Source organism: Uncinocarpus reesii, genomic scaffold (assembly GCF_000003515.1).
Source record: "Uncinocarpus reesii 1704 scaffold_2 genomic scaffold, whole genome shotgun sequence".
Taxonomy (NCBI): domain Eukaryota; kingdom Fungi; phylum Ascomycota; class Eurotiomycetes; order Onygenales; family Onygenaceae; genus Uncinocarpus; species Uncinocarpus reesii.
The window spans coordinates 4906950-4925017 of NW_003052499.1; the positions used below are offsets into that span (position 1 = coordinate 4906950).

The 18068-nt window shown below is 49.7% G+C and overlaps 7 protein-coding genes across 7 annotated transcripts in view; 2 read left to right on the plus strand and 5 right to left on the minus strand.

The window, feature by feature from the left end:
* Positions 1-61: 61 nt before the first annotated feature.
* On the minus strand, positions 62-810 carry UREG_04626 (uncharacterized protein; the record flags this gene model as incomplete). The annotated part of the gene is made up of 2 exons (XM_002545063.1): positions 62-429; positions 543-810. 2 exons carry the CDS (start codon positions 808-810, stop codon positions 62-64), a joined length of 636 nt encoding a protein of 211 aa, XP_002545109.1.
* A 2269-nt stretch (positions 811-3079) lies between these two features.
* Positions 3080-3497, minus strand: UREG_04627 (uncharacterized protein; the record flags this gene model as incomplete). The annotated part of the gene is made up of 2 exons (XM_002545064.1): positions 3080-3231; positions 3311-3497. The coding sequence occupies 2 exons, from the start codon at positions 3495-3497 to the stop codon at positions 3080-3082; spliced, it is 339 nt and encodes a 112-aa protein (XP_002545110.1).
* Positions 3498-7834: 4337 nt separating this feature from the next.
* UREG_04628 (uncharacterized protein) lies at positions 7835-9568 on the plus strand (the record flags this gene model as incomplete). The annotated part of the gene is made up of 1 exon (XM_002545065.1): positions 7835-9568. One exon carries the CDS (start codon positions 7835-7837, stop codon positions 9566-9568), a length of 1734 nt encoding a protein of 577 aa, XP_002545111.1.
* A 734-nt stretch (positions 9569-10302) lies between these two features.
* UREG_04629 (ATP-citrate synthase subunit 1) lies at positions 10303-12480 on the minus strand (the record flags this gene model as incomplete). The annotated part of the gene is made up of 5 exons (XM_002545066.1): positions 10303-10736; positions 10792-11887; positions 11939-12128; positions 12189-12305; positions 12371-12480. 5 exons carry the CDS (start codon positions 12478-12480, stop codon positions 10303-10305), a joined length of 1947 nt encoding a protein of 648 aa, XP_002545112.1.
* A 1046-nt stretch (positions 12481-13526) lies between these two features.
* UREG_04630 (uncharacterized protein) lies at positions 13527-15047 on the plus strand (the record flags this gene model as incomplete). Its single annotated transcript, XM_002545067.1, has 2 exons — positions 13527-13967; positions 14028-15047. The coding sequence occupies 2 exons, from the start codon at positions 13527-13529 to the stop codon at positions 15045-15047; spliced, it is 1461 nt and encodes a 486-aa protein (XP_002545113.1).
* Positions 15048-15393: 346 nt separating this feature from the next.
* Positions 15394-15819, minus strand: UREG_04631 (uncharacterized protein; the record flags this gene model as incomplete). Its single annotated transcript, XM_002545068.1, has 1 exon — positions 15394-15819. One exon carries the CDS (start codon positions 15817-15819, stop codon positions 15394-15396), a length of 426 nt encoding a protein of 141 aa, XP_002545114.1.
* Positions 15820-17076: 1257 nt separating this feature from the next.
* UREG_04632 (uncharacterized protein) overlaps positions 17077-18068 on the minus strand; it is a gene marked incomplete at both ends in the record, with an annotated part of 3948 nt that continues 2956 nt past the window's right edge. Inside the window, 3 exons of the mRNA XM_002545069.1 lie at positions 17077-17403; positions 17582-17832; positions 17908-17966. Coding sequence (XP_002545115.1) covers positions 17077-17403; positions 17582-17832; positions 17908-17966 — 637 coding nt within the window. The remainder of the gene's footprint in view (positions 17404-17581; positions 17833-17907; positions 17967-18068) is intronic.

An 18068-nucleotide genomic window follows, 5' to 3' on the forward strand; every position in this document is an offset into this window, starting at 1 on the left:
AAGACGTCTCAGAAGCGGAATAACTTACTCCATTGAAATGGTCCTCAAAGGCCATTCATTTTTAGCCATCACTATCCTCGTCCTCGTCATCATCATCACTTTCGATGACACCCATTCCATGTCCTTCCGACGTACCACCTGGGAACATTTCTTGAAGGACATCCTTCCCCTTTTCCTCCCATTCCCTCGACAGTCTCGCCACCTCTAATCTCGCTCTCCGGACTGCCTCCTGCTCTACCTTTTTCATGGTGCCAGAAACTCGCACAACCCGGAATACACAATCCAAGGATTGCACTTTCTTAACTCCAGGCTTCCTATCCTTTGACTCCGGCAGGCAAGATATATATGTGAGGGCGGCCCAAACGAGGCGATAGCTGGCACGGGGGCATCGGATTATAGTCGTGGAAGTCGCGGGGGAGAGATATTTAACTAGATAAACAATTCCAGCTTTGATTAGAACCCAATTGCTCCGTCTAATGACAATGTGCTTAAGTAGGCACGCCGGCCTACGTACACAGTAATGGAGTAAAACTGTCACTCACCGCTAACACTTCCCGCTCCCGCGCCTCCTAGCTCCCCCATGCCCCAATCCCCAAACATTTCACTCACTGCCTCCCTTATCATTCTTGCAAGGACTTGCGCGTTTATATGATCCGGTGTCGGCCGGCATACTTGTAAATGAAACTGGGTTTCAGCGTCGGGTTCGCCCTTTGCTTGCGTGAGGGTTTTCGCAGAGAGAAGAGTGTTGGAAGACGGGGTTGGCGGATAGAGGATGTTGACAAGTAGATATCTATGTTTGAGACGCACCATTTCAAATAGATATTACAATGCGGACTGCCAATGGAGACTGTAAAGCTGGATTTTTTGTTGAGGAATGTCGGTTTCGCCGGAGTTTGTAAATGAGCCTAGCGTGCCGAGCCGAGCCTTAGCATCAAGGAGTGATTTAGCATGGAGAGAACCTCATTGCCAATGGCAGCCACATTTATGGTATCCGCACCATGAAAAGCCATTGTTTTCGGTCAACATGCTGCAGTGTATGGTAACTAAGCCTACTATTGCCGCAGTTATATCTCTTCGATAACTATCTCCCCGACACCACCCTCTCCAAATCTCCAACTGAATTTCAGGGACATTGGCTTGAACCATACTCGACACTCTGCCATGGGATATCTTTCACCGGCCTTCCAAGAAGAGGTTCTATCACTCTGTTGTCGACCCCTTGACTCCCAATATCCCGAAGCCATCATGCCACATGCAGAGGCCGTATCAAGGCACCTTCCAAAAGAGCAACAAAAAATCCACATAAAATTTGCGACCGCCTTCCTCTGGATCTTGCTCTCCCTAGGCTCATCAAAAAGCCCTGGATTCATCTATACACTTCGACCTACCATTCCAATTGGCGCCCGTCTAGGCAACAGCACCAGGGTTAGTGTTTGCTTGAGCATAGCGCTGCTCCTTCAGATACATCTACCCTAAAATAACAGAGATTATCTTGAGCGGAATTGGCAAGCTTGCAACTTCCGCTCTGGAGCTGCTCCACAAAGGATTTGCAAGAGCCGCCGTATAAGCTGAATGTCTAGAATATAATCTGTGCAGCTAACGCGTTCTTTATTGCATGCTCGGACTCAGGAGGATTGAGGGGGCCCTGGATTCAATTTTTCAGGTTCGATGGTTAGTAAATCTTGCAATTGGGATTCTGCTGTATTGTGGAATTCATCTAAGCTACTATCCTCATTGAATGAAGCTCTAGGAGCTGTGGAATGTAGGGTTCTTTCAGCGGCTTGACATTATTGCTGGCAATGCGGGCCAAGTCAATTGCGGGAAATAATGGACATCCAGGAGTTTCATAAACACTTGTAAACAAGGAAGCATTCTGTCAAGAAAGTGCCGGTTTGGGCCGGAACAGGATCAAGCCCAGGGTGATTAAGAATCTGGCCAGCCTGCTGACAGAGATTTTAGTGTTCCCAGCGGGAATTTTGCTTTCAGAGTGAAGCAGGCCAGGCGCTGGGAGCATCCAGGAGGCTTGGGGAGGAATGGAGGATTTCAAGTTTGACGGAGTACAGAGCATCGATTCATCAGCGAATACATCAGTCAGAATGCCTAGACTCATCGAGACCTGCATCCTCGTTTGAGCATCATACCCGAGAATAATGCATGCATAATCAATCCCTGAATCTTCATCCGTATATGGTAGAGATCCCCGCCTCTGGCTCCATAACAACTTGCTCACAACTTAACAAGGGATGGTGGCCGGGCGCCGACCATACGGTTTGGGCGGGCCGGCACTTCCAAGGCAAGGGCTTTTCCAAATCACTCGCAAGGGGGCCTTGTCACCCCATCGTGATGGGAAATTTTTTTATTTTTTTTTTGCTGTTGGGATCCGGAGCCCAGCTGTCAACCCCCGACCCTCGTTTCCTTCTAGCCAGAAGCCGGGGGCCATCGATAACGCTGCAATAATATCTGCAGTATGCATTGGGGTACGTGGCTTGTCGGACGTTGGAGGTTCAAACAGAGTCTGCGCTCATCGGCACCGGGGGTGAATGGATGATGATACTTGGTAGAAATGTGGAGCTTGGTAGGGGCTCCCGAAGGATTTAAATAGTTATCTTGAGCCTTGTGAAAATCCAACAAATCGGTAAGTTTTGGGTGAACTCCTTCATACGGAGTCCTTTGGACCTTTGGCAAGGATTTGAAGTCTTGAGGTTTAAAGGTTAGCAAAGGGCGAGCCGCTCCTTCGCTTCCCAATACGGATCCAACCCCCGGTGGGTAACTCCAACCCAGGGGCCAGCAAACGACCCCGGTGCCTGAAATGGGTCCAGCGGGTAGATGCAAAGCCCTCCTCCATACTCGAATACGCTCGCCAACTGAGCCTTTCAACCCATGGACTGCCTGATATGCTGGGGGGCTTCACGCCTCCCAATCAGCTGCCGCAATTTCCAGCATGCCTTCCAGCCTATTTCAACATCCAAGTCATCGGCAGTGTCCAGGTAAACAAGGAAAGTTGCCTTCTGGCTTAAGCCTCCCTAACCTAGCATAATTATACAAGAGCAATTCCCATGGTCAGCCAGGCCACTCCTTACTAGTATGTTAGGGTCCAGCCATACGGTTGAAGCCAAGTTGCTGTCGGCTCATAAAGAGGAACCTCAGGACAAAGGCAGGCTAGAACACCGAATAGTGGAGGATCAGCACTGGTGAAGGAGTGCGCCAATAAATGGGAGTCAGCGTTGTTGACTTGAATTCAATTTCAATAGAGACCAAAGCCAAATCCAGAATTTTCTCCGTAGATCGATCAGAATCCGAATAAACATACTCTTTCCTACCTGGAGGTATTTTCGCCAGGGCGGCTGAAAGCGAAGTGCCACGTCAGGTCCTAGTATCCCTCTCTTGAGCAGCGCTTCGCAAGCCCCTCTCTCCTTTGGATAATTGATGGCCTCATATTCTATGATTGATGCAATGTCCTTCGTCGTGCGCTTGAAATCATAGGCTACCAGAGCCATTGTGGGATAGACACATACCAACAAGCAGAAATAAGACCATCAAACACTGCATGCCGGTTGAGCTCCGGATACTCTGTTCCTCCAAATCGGCGGTCCCATTCCGCCGCACTGAGGTCAATATCATCGTAAGGTTCATGGCCATAGACCATAAAATACAGAAGTGTCCCGAGGGCAAACTGTTCGGTTCTAGCAGAACAGAGTCCATATGTGCCTTTCAATGGACCCGCAAGTATTGGTTTCGCCCGAGGTGGCAATGTATCCTTAGGAACTGTCCAATTGTGGTGGCACGGCCAAAATCAGCTAGTTTCAGGTTGAGATCTTTGTCAAGAAGACAGTTGCCTGCATGTAAATCATTGTGGCAGAAGCCCAATTGCTCCACAAACTCAAGTGCAGAGGAAACTTGCTGTATCCATCGAGCGATTAAGGAAGGATCCTCATATTCCTTGACTCTGATAAGACGCCCATGAAAGCCGTTGGACCCTTTCTCTCGCTCCTGGCGCTCATAGTAGCGGGGGGCAATTGCTTTATGTTCGCAATACGATAAGAAGAGATGGTCGGGGAGTATCAGAAAGCAATCAATAATATTTGCACATCGATTCTTGCACTCGTTAAGGCGCTTGTAAAATGCAATCTCCTTGAGGAAAGGATGATCTGCTGTTTCTTCTTCAGGGGTTCGATCACGGCAGACGGTTTTCACCACAATAGTTGCGGTGACATGGTAGATATAGGCATCAAGACCACCACCAACCCAGCAGTGTTTCTCAAGGGAATCAGCGGAGTGGAAGACCATAAAGAATCGTGACACACGTTGTATTGTGCGGTGGTCTATCGGACGAAGGGTTGGGACCGCAGGGTTGCGAGATAAGCAAGGGGATTTCCGAAGCTTACGTTAAAAGCGATTTTTTTTTGTGCGAGCCTCAAAGTGTGTTGGGGGAAACATGAGATCTGAGTGATTGAAATCCGATCTCCAGCTAGATGATTCGAACATCGAGGAGCTGTTGACAAGCTCTTCTGTAGGTGGTTGAGCACTGAACAAAACTCGCTAGGTAGTTAGCTCTCCTCGGAACAACATCAGACTGATCCGCTCGCTACCTAGTTAATATGCTGATGAATTTTAGATAGACCTTCAATCCTGAGAGATAGATATAATCTAAGCATCTGTGTCAAAAATGGGCCTCTCTTGCTTTTCCCGACGAGTAACCGCAACTGTGTCACAGGGTTCGAGGTGAAATTAAGCGATATTGGAGAGTAGTTATATCTAGGGGCGGCGCAAAAGGAACGCGAACTACACCAATAAAGGACTCCTACTCGTAGAAGACGTGGAAATAGCGTCTACCCTCACCCATAACCATGCCATTTGTTGCCCCAACAGCTTCTCAAAGGTGAGATCAGAAAAATAACGTTACCACCGATGGCTCGAACTCTTGTGCGGGCAATAATATGAAATTGCAAGACATAGAGAAAGCGCGGCATGTGGCATTGGCTCAATTACCCTGCAACATTGTCACACAATAGCCATTGTTGCGTCTCAAAGGCCAAACTGCGTTAACATGCAAGCTTCTTCCTCTCTTTTCAAATGTACCCGTATCCGCTAACATGCCGCCAATGAGCAAGAAACACACTCCTGAAGCCCAGGTATCACGATTGGCAAAAAGCACGCAGTCTTCCCTGTCAGAAAGGGGGAGGTTTCGCCCTAGCATTGGCTAGGCAAAGCATACCAGAATGCAATACCATTGCCGCAGAAAGTCTCTTCCCAGCACCATGTGAAGGAATTCTAAAATCGGGGGTCTTTGTTCCGTGATCTAGTTAGGTGACATTATTATCTCCATGCCGATTGAGTAACACCATCAAGGCCGGGGCCTTGGTTCTTTAGTTGGACCGCTCCCGATATGCACCCTAAAAGATCAATAACTCTTGTCAACAGTAATGGGGGGATTTTGTTTTCAAGGTAATTGAAAATGATGATAGCACCCCACGGACCACCACAAAATCAGGGGTTTTATTGCTAGGGGTTATTCAGAGAGATCCCCCAGCGGATATCTCTCGCGTTATGAAGCCAGTCCCCGCAGCCATGTTGAACGCATTCGTAATAATAATGTCCAAAGCCCAAAGCCAAAAAAATACTTCACGTGGCGCGGTCGGGGTAGCGGCGCTAATCAAATAGGAGCGTGCTTGGGAATCCGCGTTTATGTAGCCCGTCTTTCAAGTTAGCTCCGACTGTACCCCGTATTCGGATTTACTCGACTTCTGAAGCAGCTGAGGGAAGGAGCCCGATTGAGTGGCACGCGGGGTTACAGTTTCAGCACTGCCTTGAGAAAGGAAAAGGGCGGGAGCGGTTCCTCGGTGTCTGCAGCGTAGAAACTTACAGAGGGTGTGCAGAGACATTGAGCAAGATGAAACGGAGTTTGTCGCTTCAAAACTCTGTGCATTGCTTGCCGTAAGAACGAGTTAGCACAACAGCTGCCGAGCCACCGATGTACCGTGGGATGAAGAAAACCAAAGGACGAGGGTTACATCATATTGATCAGTCACTTGGGTTCCTCCAATTCTGTCGAAATAAGGACAGTTTCTAACAATAGCGACGGTCAGCAGAAGCTAGTGGTGTCTGCTGAGTTGATGAAGCCGAGATTAACCTAGCTAGTTAGCTCTAATAAGGTTCAATGGGTGTCGGCACTCATCAGACTCTGGAATAGATCCCCGTTGCCGCGCTTCCGTCGTGTCGTGCAACCGTGGGAAGACGCTCTGAGGGCGCCGAGTGTTCATGTCGTTGCAACTCGTGAATGAGTCGTCGTCGGCCCCGAACGCCGGAGGTCATATGACTCGGACCGGCGGCGTCACGTGCTGCTCCGCTTCAACCCGCCGGAAACGGCTAGCAAGAAGGCGATGAGCATCTTAATCATTCATGAGCATCAACAGGTCACCGCGGAATTCTGCGTATTGACCCATGTTAAGGGCTTGACTGTCAGGTGTCTGGACTTGCCAAGCCTGCATTCTCAAGTGACGTCGTCGAGCTTGCTGGGCTTCAAGTTCAACATCGCTTGATGAGCTACTCAGCATGTCCAAGCTCCCTGGCCTCAGCCACCGAGTTTCACTTTCATCGACAAGAATTGGAGGGAGGGGTTTCCTCGATTTGAGCAGTCGATCGCCTCTGTTGACGTACATGCAGACATCTGGGCGATGCTCGGGCCATTACCTGCATAACCCTGGAGGAACGCTTTGCTGTTTAGATAACGGGATGCTGGCCAACCCTGCGCAATGAATCACACAAACGAAAAGCTTCACGCAACACGTGAGAGCCGTCGAGTGCAGAAGAAAAAATCTTCCTGGCTGATCGATGTTTGTCCCGTCCACAAGCAAGCATAAGAGGCGGTCTGGGAGGAGCAAGGGGCCCGGAATTTAGGTAAGCGTCAGTCCAGCCTGGCCGTCGTGATTGGCAATCCAGCTGGCGGCGGACCGGGATCATCGGGAGCTCCAACTTGAAGGGATTGCTTGCCAACAGAGCAGATTGCATCATCATCTTCACCATCAACATTTGCTAGTCAACCTCACCAAGGAGAGGTTATTGATTAGAATGGAAGAGGCGTTCGAGCAGGACTATAACTGAAACACCGGCAGCATTACCGGAGTTGCACCATGGGGCGAACCATCTGTTTCGTGAAGAGCTGTGCACCTTTGCTTTTCCGACATGTTGGTCATCAAAGTCGTTCGCTGCGTAGGACAGAGCCAGGGAGCATGCACACTGCAGCGCAGCAACCGGCCGAGAGCCATTCGGGGAAATATCGAGTGGGAATGTAACTTTACCCGGGCTGGGAATAATGAAGTCTGTGAGGTCAACTATCCCTGGCATAACGGTTCTTGGGAGCAACAGGGGGAGGTCGAAGGGTTAAAATTGGCTGATGCCATGGGCGAAGGGGGGATTAAAATAGCAAAGCCGCGAGATTCGTATTCTCCCATCCGCTGCTGGCTCGGGAGCAATGGAGCACGAGGCCAAGTTGGGTTCGCTTAACCTCCTCATCAAGCAAGCATCCGCCCAATGACGGACCACGCCACTCCAACCAGGAGCTGCGCGATCGATGACCAGACAGCTTCCCCTCAACCCAACCCCCAGCCGCCGAGCAGCCGTCGGTGCGTTAACTAGTTTGATCGTGGGATCAGAAGTGGGATACGGCAGGACATCATCACCACGGAACTGCTTGTCCTTTTTTCTTAATTGGCATGCGCAGCACGAACAAACAAGGGTGGCAATCAAGCCCTATTAGATGGCCTCTTCCTCCCTAAACTCCCGCCAACAGAATTCTTTTCCTCGCTCATTGTTACCCTTTTAACTCTTTGCTACCATGGAAACTACATTACACAAGTTTACACTTCACCCGTTCGCCATGTACATTGTCGACATGCTCGGCCTCTCTCCCGCCTCATATTCTCGTGGCTCCCCGCGACGGATGGACATACTCTATAGCCTACTCTCTCTCTGGAATCGTGAACCTTCGAAACCTACCCCCCCTCGCCTCGACCTCATGAGTCTCCCGCCGGAAATCATTCTCTGTGTCGGCGACCATCTGAACGAGAAGGACCTAACTTCGCTCATCGGCACAGCCAGGACGTTCGCAGAGCTCCTCTCACCCAAGCTCTACGATTTCATTGTCGGCTGCGGCACCCCCGAGTCGACCTTCAAAGAAGATATTCTGGTACACGCAGGCCGCTGGAATTCCCATTATGCTCTCAACTACTTTCGTACAAAACGGGCCGACGTGCTGTTACGCATGGACCCGGAAGGTGGCCTGCTGCTGAATCGAGTCGCGCGTGCCGGGAATGCCAAACTGGTGTCAATTCTCCTAGAAAGAGGAGCTGACGTCAACGGCCATTCGAATCGAGACCTCCACGCCCTAACGTTGGCGGCGAAATACGGCCATGAGGATATCGTTCGCATCCTCCTAGACGCGGGAGCAGAAGTCGATGTGTTTCACCCGTGCAAGAAGACCTTGCTGCACGCCATCTATCGATATGGCCACCGCAACTCCCCTGTGGTCTCCCAGCTACTGATCGACCGGCTCCAGGAACGTGGCCAAATATCACAGCGAGACTCCCAGAATGCCACACCTCTACACTATGCTGTGCGATACAACAGGGCATACGCGGTCCCCCAGCTGATCAAAGCCGGCGCTGACTTGAAGATCCTCAATAATGACGGGTTGTCTGTTTTGGATATCGCCCTCCGACACGGAAAAATGAAGATTGTCCGTCAGCTACTCGAAACATTCCCTGGACCATGGCCGTCTTATTACGTTCAAAAGGCCATATGGGAAGCGGCTGATAGGCTAGACTTGGACGCACTCGAACGCATTGCACCCTTGATAAAGGCCGGAAACGTTCTTGTGGATATTTCTCTCTCACAGAGAAGTCGAGCTGGCTTAACCGCCCTCCATGTCGCAGCTCGAGGACCCCAAGATTGGCTGCGATCGTCTGACCACGCTTTCTCTCGTGAAAGTTCGGAGGTGGTTTTGAAATGGGAGAAAATGATCGACTTACTCCTAAACATGGGCGCCAATATTTCTACTCAAGACTGCATCGGACGTACACCTTTCTTTTTCGCCGTCGAACACGGAAATCCAGAACGAATCCCCTTCCTGCTCCAGAGACTTGGAGAAACGATATCGATCCGCGATAATCTAGGTCGCACGGCCTTGCACGCTGCGGTACATAACGACAAGAGCGAACTCACTGTTCGCCACCTCCTTCGCGCTGGACTCGACATCAACGCTCAGGACTCTCAAGGACAGACGGCACTCCACTACGCATCAACATGCCCCGTGACCGTACCGACAGTGGAGTACTTGGTCAACGCCGGTGCCGACGCGTCAATCTGCGATAAGCATGGTTACCCAGCGAGTCACTTCGCAGCCAACCAGCGACGGAATCGAGCGCTTAAAGTCTTCATCGACGCGGGCGTCCCGCTACACTCAGACTGCGACGTGTGCTACCGGAACTCACAAGAGTGGCGCACTGAGAACGGGGAATGGATGAAATTCTCGGAACCTCTAGACCTGAGTGGCCTGTTTGATCACGAATAAGTGCTCTGAGCGAGATGGATATCATCTCCGCACGTTTGTTAATGACTTGATGACCTGTTAAATGATCACCTTGGCGATGGGTATGGCGGTTTTTTTTCTCTCTTTTTTTTCGGCTTGGAAATACCCTCTCACTCTTGCGGTTCGTTGCATGGTTATTGAGGCGTCTTTGGTCATTTCTGTTTCTCGGGTTGTTTTTTTCCACCACGATATTCTTTTTTTTTTTTGTCGGCGGATAAGCAACTTCCTAACGGTGCCTTCTTTTTACTTGTAATGAATATAAAGGTAAGACCTAACTCTTTCTTGAAACAATTCTTTCGAGTAAATCCCTAGAGTCAAACGCTCAAGGCCCAGGGTAGTAATCAGCCTAACAGTACACACAGCCTTCTAGCAAACGTTGAGTTGAAAAGCAGACAAGTGAATAAACGCTGACCAAGTCCATTGCTCTAGTTAAGGATATTCTAGTTTCTAATTGAATTTCCATTTCATCGCCGAGTTCATAACCCCTCCAGTCTTTTTGCCATATCAGACCAGTAGAATCGCAATCAAAAAGACAAATATGCACACATTAAAAAGTCGCGAGCTTCATGTAATCAAACACATGAAAACAAAACAAGAAAAAAATATTAAGATGTGAATTGAAGATGAAAGAGAGCTGCCTAGTCATTGAGAGGACCCATAATGTCATCCATTCACCGGTTTATTAAAAAGAGAAAGGCAGAAGAAAAAATCTCGCTTTACATACTAACTTCCACACGGCCCTCTGCACCTGGAGCACCCTTCTGAAGGGTTGGCAGCAGGTACGTAATGTCGTCCCATGGGTGACGATACAAGCCAGTGCGCAATCTCTTTTGATCGAGGTAATGCGCAATCAAACCGATGCTGCGGCCCAGGACGAAAAGACCGTTCAAGACGCCCATGCCCAAATAATCCTCGGCTTCCTCGGGACTGAAGGCACCACAGTTACGCATGAGATCCACAAAGCAGACAGCAACGCAGCCATCAACATTGAGAATGAGATTATCTTTCTTGGAAGTCGTCACGGTTTCAACGGCGATCGCATAGTCGAGTAACTTGTGGCTAGGGAAGTGTTTGACGACGAATTCTTTGACGAGTTCGACACGGAGATCAGGATTGTTGCGCGACTTAACCTTGTGGCCAATACCGGGGACTGTGGTCATTGTCAGTGGGAACAGGTTCAGCATATGAAACATGTGATAACATACTAAGCTTGTTTTCCTTGCGCATGGTATCAACAAAATCACGTGGGCTAAGACCTTTGTCGAAAGCCTTGGTGAATTCCTCGGCAGCTCCATCCAAGGCTCCACCGAAACGAGAGCCAATGGTGAGGAGACCAGAGACCAAAGCGCTGATCAGATCTTTACCGGCTCTGGTGGTGATGATGGTGTTCATCGCACCAGACACAGCTGGGCCGTGATCAGCAGTCAACATCAGGACCATCTCTAAGAATTTGCTGGCGTAAGGAGGGAGACGTCGGCGGAACCAGAGGAGCGACATGACACCCCCGATACCAATATCCTCCCTGAACACGTCCGAGATCGGCATGCCAGCGTACAGAAGCTCTTGGCCACGGTCATCGGAAATTGTAGAGATGAATGCGGCAGGTTTACGGATAAGGCCCAATTCCTGGGCCCAGGCATAGTCGATAGGGATCTTAGGGGGAATTGGTTCGGGTTGTGGTTTAATCGTGCCTTGCTGCACGAGCTTCTGGTAAACGCCTCGAAGAGTTTCGGGGAGCTCTTCAAAGGTGTTGGGGACGTGGATACCAGCCTCTCTCATGGCCTGATTCTTCATCACCGCGGTTTCTAATTGGGAGTTTGCGGACGCACCAGCGTGGCCGAATTGAACCTCAGTCTTGAACATACTGGCGCAGGTACCGATGGCCCATGCAACGACTGGTTTGGTGATGGTGCCGTTCTTAACGGCGTCAATGACACGGTATTCTTCAACACCACCGACTTCACCCAGGAGAAGTAAAATCTTGCAGGCTGGATCAGCCTGGAATCGAAGCATGTGATCTAAGAAAGTGGTTCCTGGGTAGCGATCACCGCCAATGGCGATACCCTCGTAGACTCCATCGGTAGTTTGCGAAACAATATTGTTTAATTCGTTTGACATACCGCCCGACTTGGAGACGTAGCCAACAGATCCCTTGCGGTAGAGCTTCGACGCAACGATGTTGTCCATCATACCTCCAGTGTTACCGATCTTGAACGCACCAGGTTTGATACCACCGACGGTAGCAGGGCCAATGATTGTGACGCCTTTCTCCTTTGCGGTAACCATGATTTCGCGAGCACGCTATCGACAGTTAGTATGAAATGGCATTCGACACACAAGTAAAAGACATACTCGTTCTGGAACACCTTCAGCGATGATAGCAATGGTCTTGATTTGAGGGTATTGCATCAATTCCATGGTGGAACTGTACACACTTCGTGACGACGCAAAGTTGACGACGACGTCGACATCCGAGTGCTTGGCCATCGCCTTACCGGCGCTTTGGTACACTGGAAGCAAAGTTTCGCTTGTACCCCAGTACCTATCGCGGGAATTAGTAAGAACCAAGGGGTTGCCGATAGCTGAAGCACATTGAGCTCACATTTTGCTGACGAACTGGCCGCCGAAAGTATAGATGATTCCCGCAACAGATGGAGTGCTGCGCTTGCAAATGAAGTCAAAGTCCAGCATTCCCTGGACCGCTCTGGGTTGCATGCCACTACGTAGGGAGTTAGAGTCGTGCCCATGGCCTGATTTCACGCGGTGGCCACCAGATACACTCACTATACGAAGCATCGTGTTTTTGTTGGTGGAAGAGGTTGTGTTTCAAGGGAGTCAAGGGTCAGCGGCAGCTTCGAAGCGGCGGATGATGTCATCGGCACGAAGGTTGCCATCGCCAGACGGGGCGAGAGGTGCAACGGAAGGCATTGTGAGCAATACAGACTATTTCTGAAATGTTTAGCTAGGTACGAAAACGGAGAAGGGCGATAGATCAGCAAACAGGCTCGCTGCCGACGGACCTTTGATCAGTAAAAATTGGCAGTCAGGCTTGGGGCGGAACAGGGTAGCTTGATCAAACGCTCTGGAGGGATGAAGCAGAGGATGAAGGAGAACTCAGGATATGGCAAAGAGACGACGTGCAGATGGCGAGGCAAAAGCAAAGAAGGACGACAGTGTTTGGTTGTTGAGGAAGCCAAAGAATGGCGAGCAGCTCAGCTTTCCCAAAGCCGCCTAAATTGTCGTTCGCTGGAGGTCCAGCCATTGGGACCAGCGCTAAGCCCGAAGCAGCTAGAGCGTCCCCAATGGAAGGAAGGCGCGGTGGGTCAACGATCCCAAACTCTCAGTTCCTTCCGAACTCGGTGTGAGCTGTCTGGTGAGCGTCCCAGGGGGGCAGGTACGAGTACGATGCGCGGCTGCCCAATGTATGTATGCAACTATCTTGGAGGGGGGGGACTTGCAGTGATTTCAGTGTTGTCGAGGAGTGTATTACAGAGTACAGTGTCAATGGTAACTACAGAGTATTCTGTAGCCAACTATGTATTCAATATTGTGTGAACGTTTTTCGTGTTTATCCCAACGAAACCGCAGCCCCGAACTAGGAAGGCATGCCCCACCAACAGCAAGGCAGCGCCTTCCACCCCTGGCCCATGAACCCTGGCTCGTCGGGTGACTAAGCGGGTCGGCGGGCTAGAATGGCGGTGCAGCAGCAAATAATCCTCGCAGACTGACAGCTTCTTTCTCAACAACGCCCGTCAGCTTCTTTCTCAACCATCTCCCAATTGACCGATCCACTCCTCACACCCTCTCCCTTCTGCCTCGCACTCTCATCCCATCCTCCAGCTTCGCTTGTCTCTCTCACCCTCCTCATTGCAACTCATCAAGACCCGAAATCTATCAGGCAAAACACCGTGACAGCTCAGAATTCTTATTGCTAGCAACCATGTCGGCCAAGTCAATCTACGAAGCTGATGGCAAAGCCATTCTCAACTACCACCTCACTCGTGCACCAGTCATCAAGCCCTCTCCCCTCCCCGCTCCAACCACGCACAACCCGCCGCCAAAGCTCGCTTCTCTTCACTTCGACGAAGACTGCTCCATCGAGGCTGTCCTCGACCAAGCCGAATCCACCCATCCCTGGCTGCTCGCCAAAGGAGCCAAGTTCGTCGCAAAGCCAGATCAGTTGATCAAGAGGAGAGGCAAGAGCGGTCTGTTGGCGTTGAATAAGACATGGGAGGAAGCTAGAGAATGGATTGCAGCCCGCGCCGGAAAGGAACAGCAAGTCGAGACGGTCGTAGGAGCTCTACGGCATTTCCTGGTTGAACCTTTTGTTCCCCACCCACAGGAAACGGAATATTATATCAACATCAATTCAGTCCGTGAGGTAAGCAGGGAACCACCACTAGGCTCCTGGGTAACGTAGACCTATTCTAACTATCGGTAGGGTGACTGGATTCTGTTCACACACGAGGGAGGCGTCGATGTCGGAGATGTTGACGCCAAAGCCGAAAAGCTCTTAGTTCCGGTCAACCTCAAGCACTACCCATCGAACCAGGAAATCGCTTCCAAATTACTCAGCAAAATTCCTCAAGGCCTGCACAATGTCTTGGTCGACTTCATCACCCGCCTCTATGCTGTTTACGTCGACTGCCAATTCACATATTTGGAGATTAACCCGCTCGTTGTGATCCCCAACGCCGACAAGACATCTGCCGACGTCCATTTCTTAGATCTGGCAGCCAAACTTGACCAAACCGCTGAATTCGAATGTGGTACAAAATGGGCCGTTGCTCGAAGCCCAGCAGCTCTAGGAATTCGCGCTGCAGCCAGGGCTGACGACAAGGTCACTGTTGATGCCGGCCCACCAATGGACTTCCCGGCTCCATTTGGTCGTGAATTGAGCAAAGAAGAGAAATTTATCGCCGATATGGACGCCAAAACCGGAGCTTCTCTCAAACTTACTGTCCTCAACGCTTCTGGTCGCATTTGGACCCTTGTTGCTGGTGGCGGTGCTTCCGTCGTCTATGCGGATGCTATTGCTTCTGCTGGTTTCGTCAGCGAACTCGCAAACTATGGTGAATACTCTGGCGCTCCAACTGAGACCCAAACCTACAACTACGCCCGTACGGTTCTTGACCTGATGCTTCGCGCCCCCATGCACCCTGATGGAAAGGTGCTTTTCATTGGTGGCGGTATTGCCAACTTCACCAATGTCGCTACCACCTTCAAGGGTGTTATCCGCGCATTAAGAGAAGTTGCACCAGTCCTCAATGAGCACAAGACGCAGATTTGGGTCCGCCGTGCAGGCCCTAATTATCAAGAGGGTCTGAAGAATATCAAGGCTGTCGGCGAGGAACTTCACCTCAACATGCACGTTTACGGTCCCGAAATGCATGTCAGCGGCATTGTTCCCCTAGCACTGAGCGGTAAGACCACGGATATCAAGGAATTTGGCGAAGCATGATGATAATGAGTATTTGATGCATTTTATATGTTCACTTTTCTTTTCTCAGCTTTGCTTTTGCCCTTTTTTTTTAGAATATGGTTCTTGTATTAAAGTTAATTACCCCAAATAATGAATCCCATAGATGTGTCAGCGCTTCGGTTTCTTGTTTGCTCGATATCCTCACTTGACTTTCCGGCCTTGTGATGTCTCTTCCCTAGATACCAAGAGGTGAAAATCTGAAAAACTTCATTGATAGACAAAAGAAAGCCAACATGGATGGATTAAAATATTCATTTCATTATTCAATACTTTCTCTAGGGCCACCATCCATATCCAATACATTCCGCCGTTTCGCTGGATTAATTTACAGTTCGAACCAATGAGCTGCCTTGTATTCATTGAGCACATTCAAAACCTCGTCATCAATCGTGCTCTCACGGAGACTAAATCTCTCGTCTGGAAAACCCGCCGGGTAGCCACAATCCAGAAGCATCCTCATCATCTCAATATTTCTCTGCAAGATAGAAATAACCAGCGGGTCCTCGAACCCATCCCTGGGCCTGAAAATGATGAGTGCGCCGTAAGAAATCAGGAGCCGCATCATGGGAATGTGGTTGATGAGTGCGGCATATTCCACGACATGGCATGGTCTCCCTTCGTAAAAGAATTTGGCATTCATGTTTGTACCAGCGCGTAAGAGTGGTCCCATAATCGGAACATCGCAATTCAGGGCTGCGGCTGTCAACACAGAAGGATAACCGGCCATCTCCCTCGAACATTCGCCAGCCATAGCCCCATACGTAATGAGCAAATTAACGCCCGTTATATTTCTTTTGCACGTCGCGATATATAGCACGCTGTTTCGATCGGGATCTTGAGCTGTTGGGCTAGCTCTATGAAATAATAACGTCGCTATTACCTTATTGAGAGAACGATAAGTTGCAATCACAAGGAGATTATTCACATCAGACGAATAATCGTCCGTCACTCCTGGGCGCCGCTGATACGCAAGACAAAAGCCCAAAACGATTCTAAAAACTTTATGAGGTGGTGCGATGCTTGCGGCGAGAAATGCCCTGTCTCTTTTTTTGAAGTGATAAAGAGAGCGGCGCCTCCAATCTCCTAATCCAGATCAATTAGTATATAAAATAAAAAATATTGCCAATAGGGCCCTGAAAAGGTGGAGAATGATTGGAGAAAGGAGTAACATACGGCAGACTAAAAGGCATGGGAACAACTGTCTCCATATTTCTCGAGTAGTAGTGTGGTCATAATTCCCGGTAGCTAATCCAGTGTTTTGAAAAACATAAAACAAAATACTGTCCTGAACAGCCAAAGGAAGCCGGTACCAAGACCTAGGGCTTTGCGATGGGAATGTGGTATCGGTCGGCTGAGACATATTTCAAGAGTATCTAAGTAAAAAGCATGGAATGGCGTTTGATAGAGATGAGAAGAAACCTAATAGGATGTGGTCCTCAACCACTCCCCTAGGGAGAAGATCTTTATGATAGCGCGCGGCGTGATCGCGTTGTGATGCAGTAACGATCACCAAGCAGTCAAATGGAGCAGGAAAATTAGGCTCATTCTGAAATAGAGACAGCGAGGTCCTGCTTAGAGGAAGGTAGGCTGCAAACATTATTCTTTCTGGGAATGAAGCTGGGTAAAGTGCCAGTCATTGTCTGGTGTGCTAGGCTCAACCTGCCGCGGTTATAGAGTCGCTTGGCCTTCAGAAGGAGAAGCAATGACAGCCATGGGCTTCGCAGGGCAGGTGCCTGGTCATATAGGGAAGTAATACATACTTTTTTGAAAATGATATCGGTTTGACGTCCGAGATTTGCTAGTGAGATCTTCTATTCTCGAGAATAATGTCTCCGGGCTTTCCTGGTGCAATGCTTTGCCTGTGATTATCAGATGCTTTTGCTCCACAAGTGATGACCGCCTTTGATTAGAAAGGGTCCCATAGGCGGGCATAAAACTAGCAAGTCTGGTAAGAATTCCCAATTGAGATGTCGTCCATTGTGGTTATGGAATAGCTCCACCGAATCTATCATTGTGAATCATCCTCCTCCTCCAATATATCTGCAGTCATCGAATCCTTGCGCTGCATCCACCAGCGAGGATATCTCGATCTTATGCCGGTTTTTCTCAACAATCCTTGTGGTCGGTTGTTACTCATACGGCCTGTGTCAGATTCATCACTTTCACTCTCTTTCAGCTTTGTAGTTGAAAGATGACCAGGCTTCCCAAGGCGTAGTTGCGTATGAGAGGTGGGAGCCACGCCCAACGCCTCGTACGTCGAACATAAGGTACAGTGCAGCAAATATCCCGCAACCGCTCCGAAAAAGATTGCGGTTCCGAAGAAAGTGTATGCCGGCTAAACGCAGCTGGTTAACAACGCAAATACGAAGCCAAGGGCAGAAGAAAACGCGGATGACGCAAAGAGCTTTCACGTATCACCAGCTCAATCCATAATCCGTCGTTTCAGGGGATCAGAACGGGTGTGTCATAGTCGGAAGTCAGGGTTGTAGCTATGGGATATCCAGGCCGCTCACCTCTAGTTTTAGAACCATCCGGATCAGAAATCCCTGGAACTGGTAGACTTGACGGAGGGGATGGAGCAACGGGCGTAGAAGGAACTCCAGCAACGAGTATATAAACGAGGCGAGAAACGATGCGGGATAAACAATGCCCATGGAAAGGAGAGAGGTGAGTGCTGCGAGCATGTCCATCTTGGGCGATTGAGGGCGAAATGCTGAGCAAGTCTCAGTCAGAGAAACCGATGGGCGACCATTGGCCCAGTCAACTGGAAGTGATGTGTGAGATCCCAGCAGAGTCGAATATTATTATGCTCCTATCCATTCGTGCTCCGTCTTGCCACCGGATGTTGTGCGGTCTCCCTTTGAGTCTTGACGTTTGGTCTTTTCAAGCTTTTCAACACTTCAGGATAACTAGTTAACCAGTCCGTGCAACCAACGGTAACTTAGCTAGTTACCCACTAAGGTATAGACAACCGTAACTACTGAAACCGCCATGCCCAAA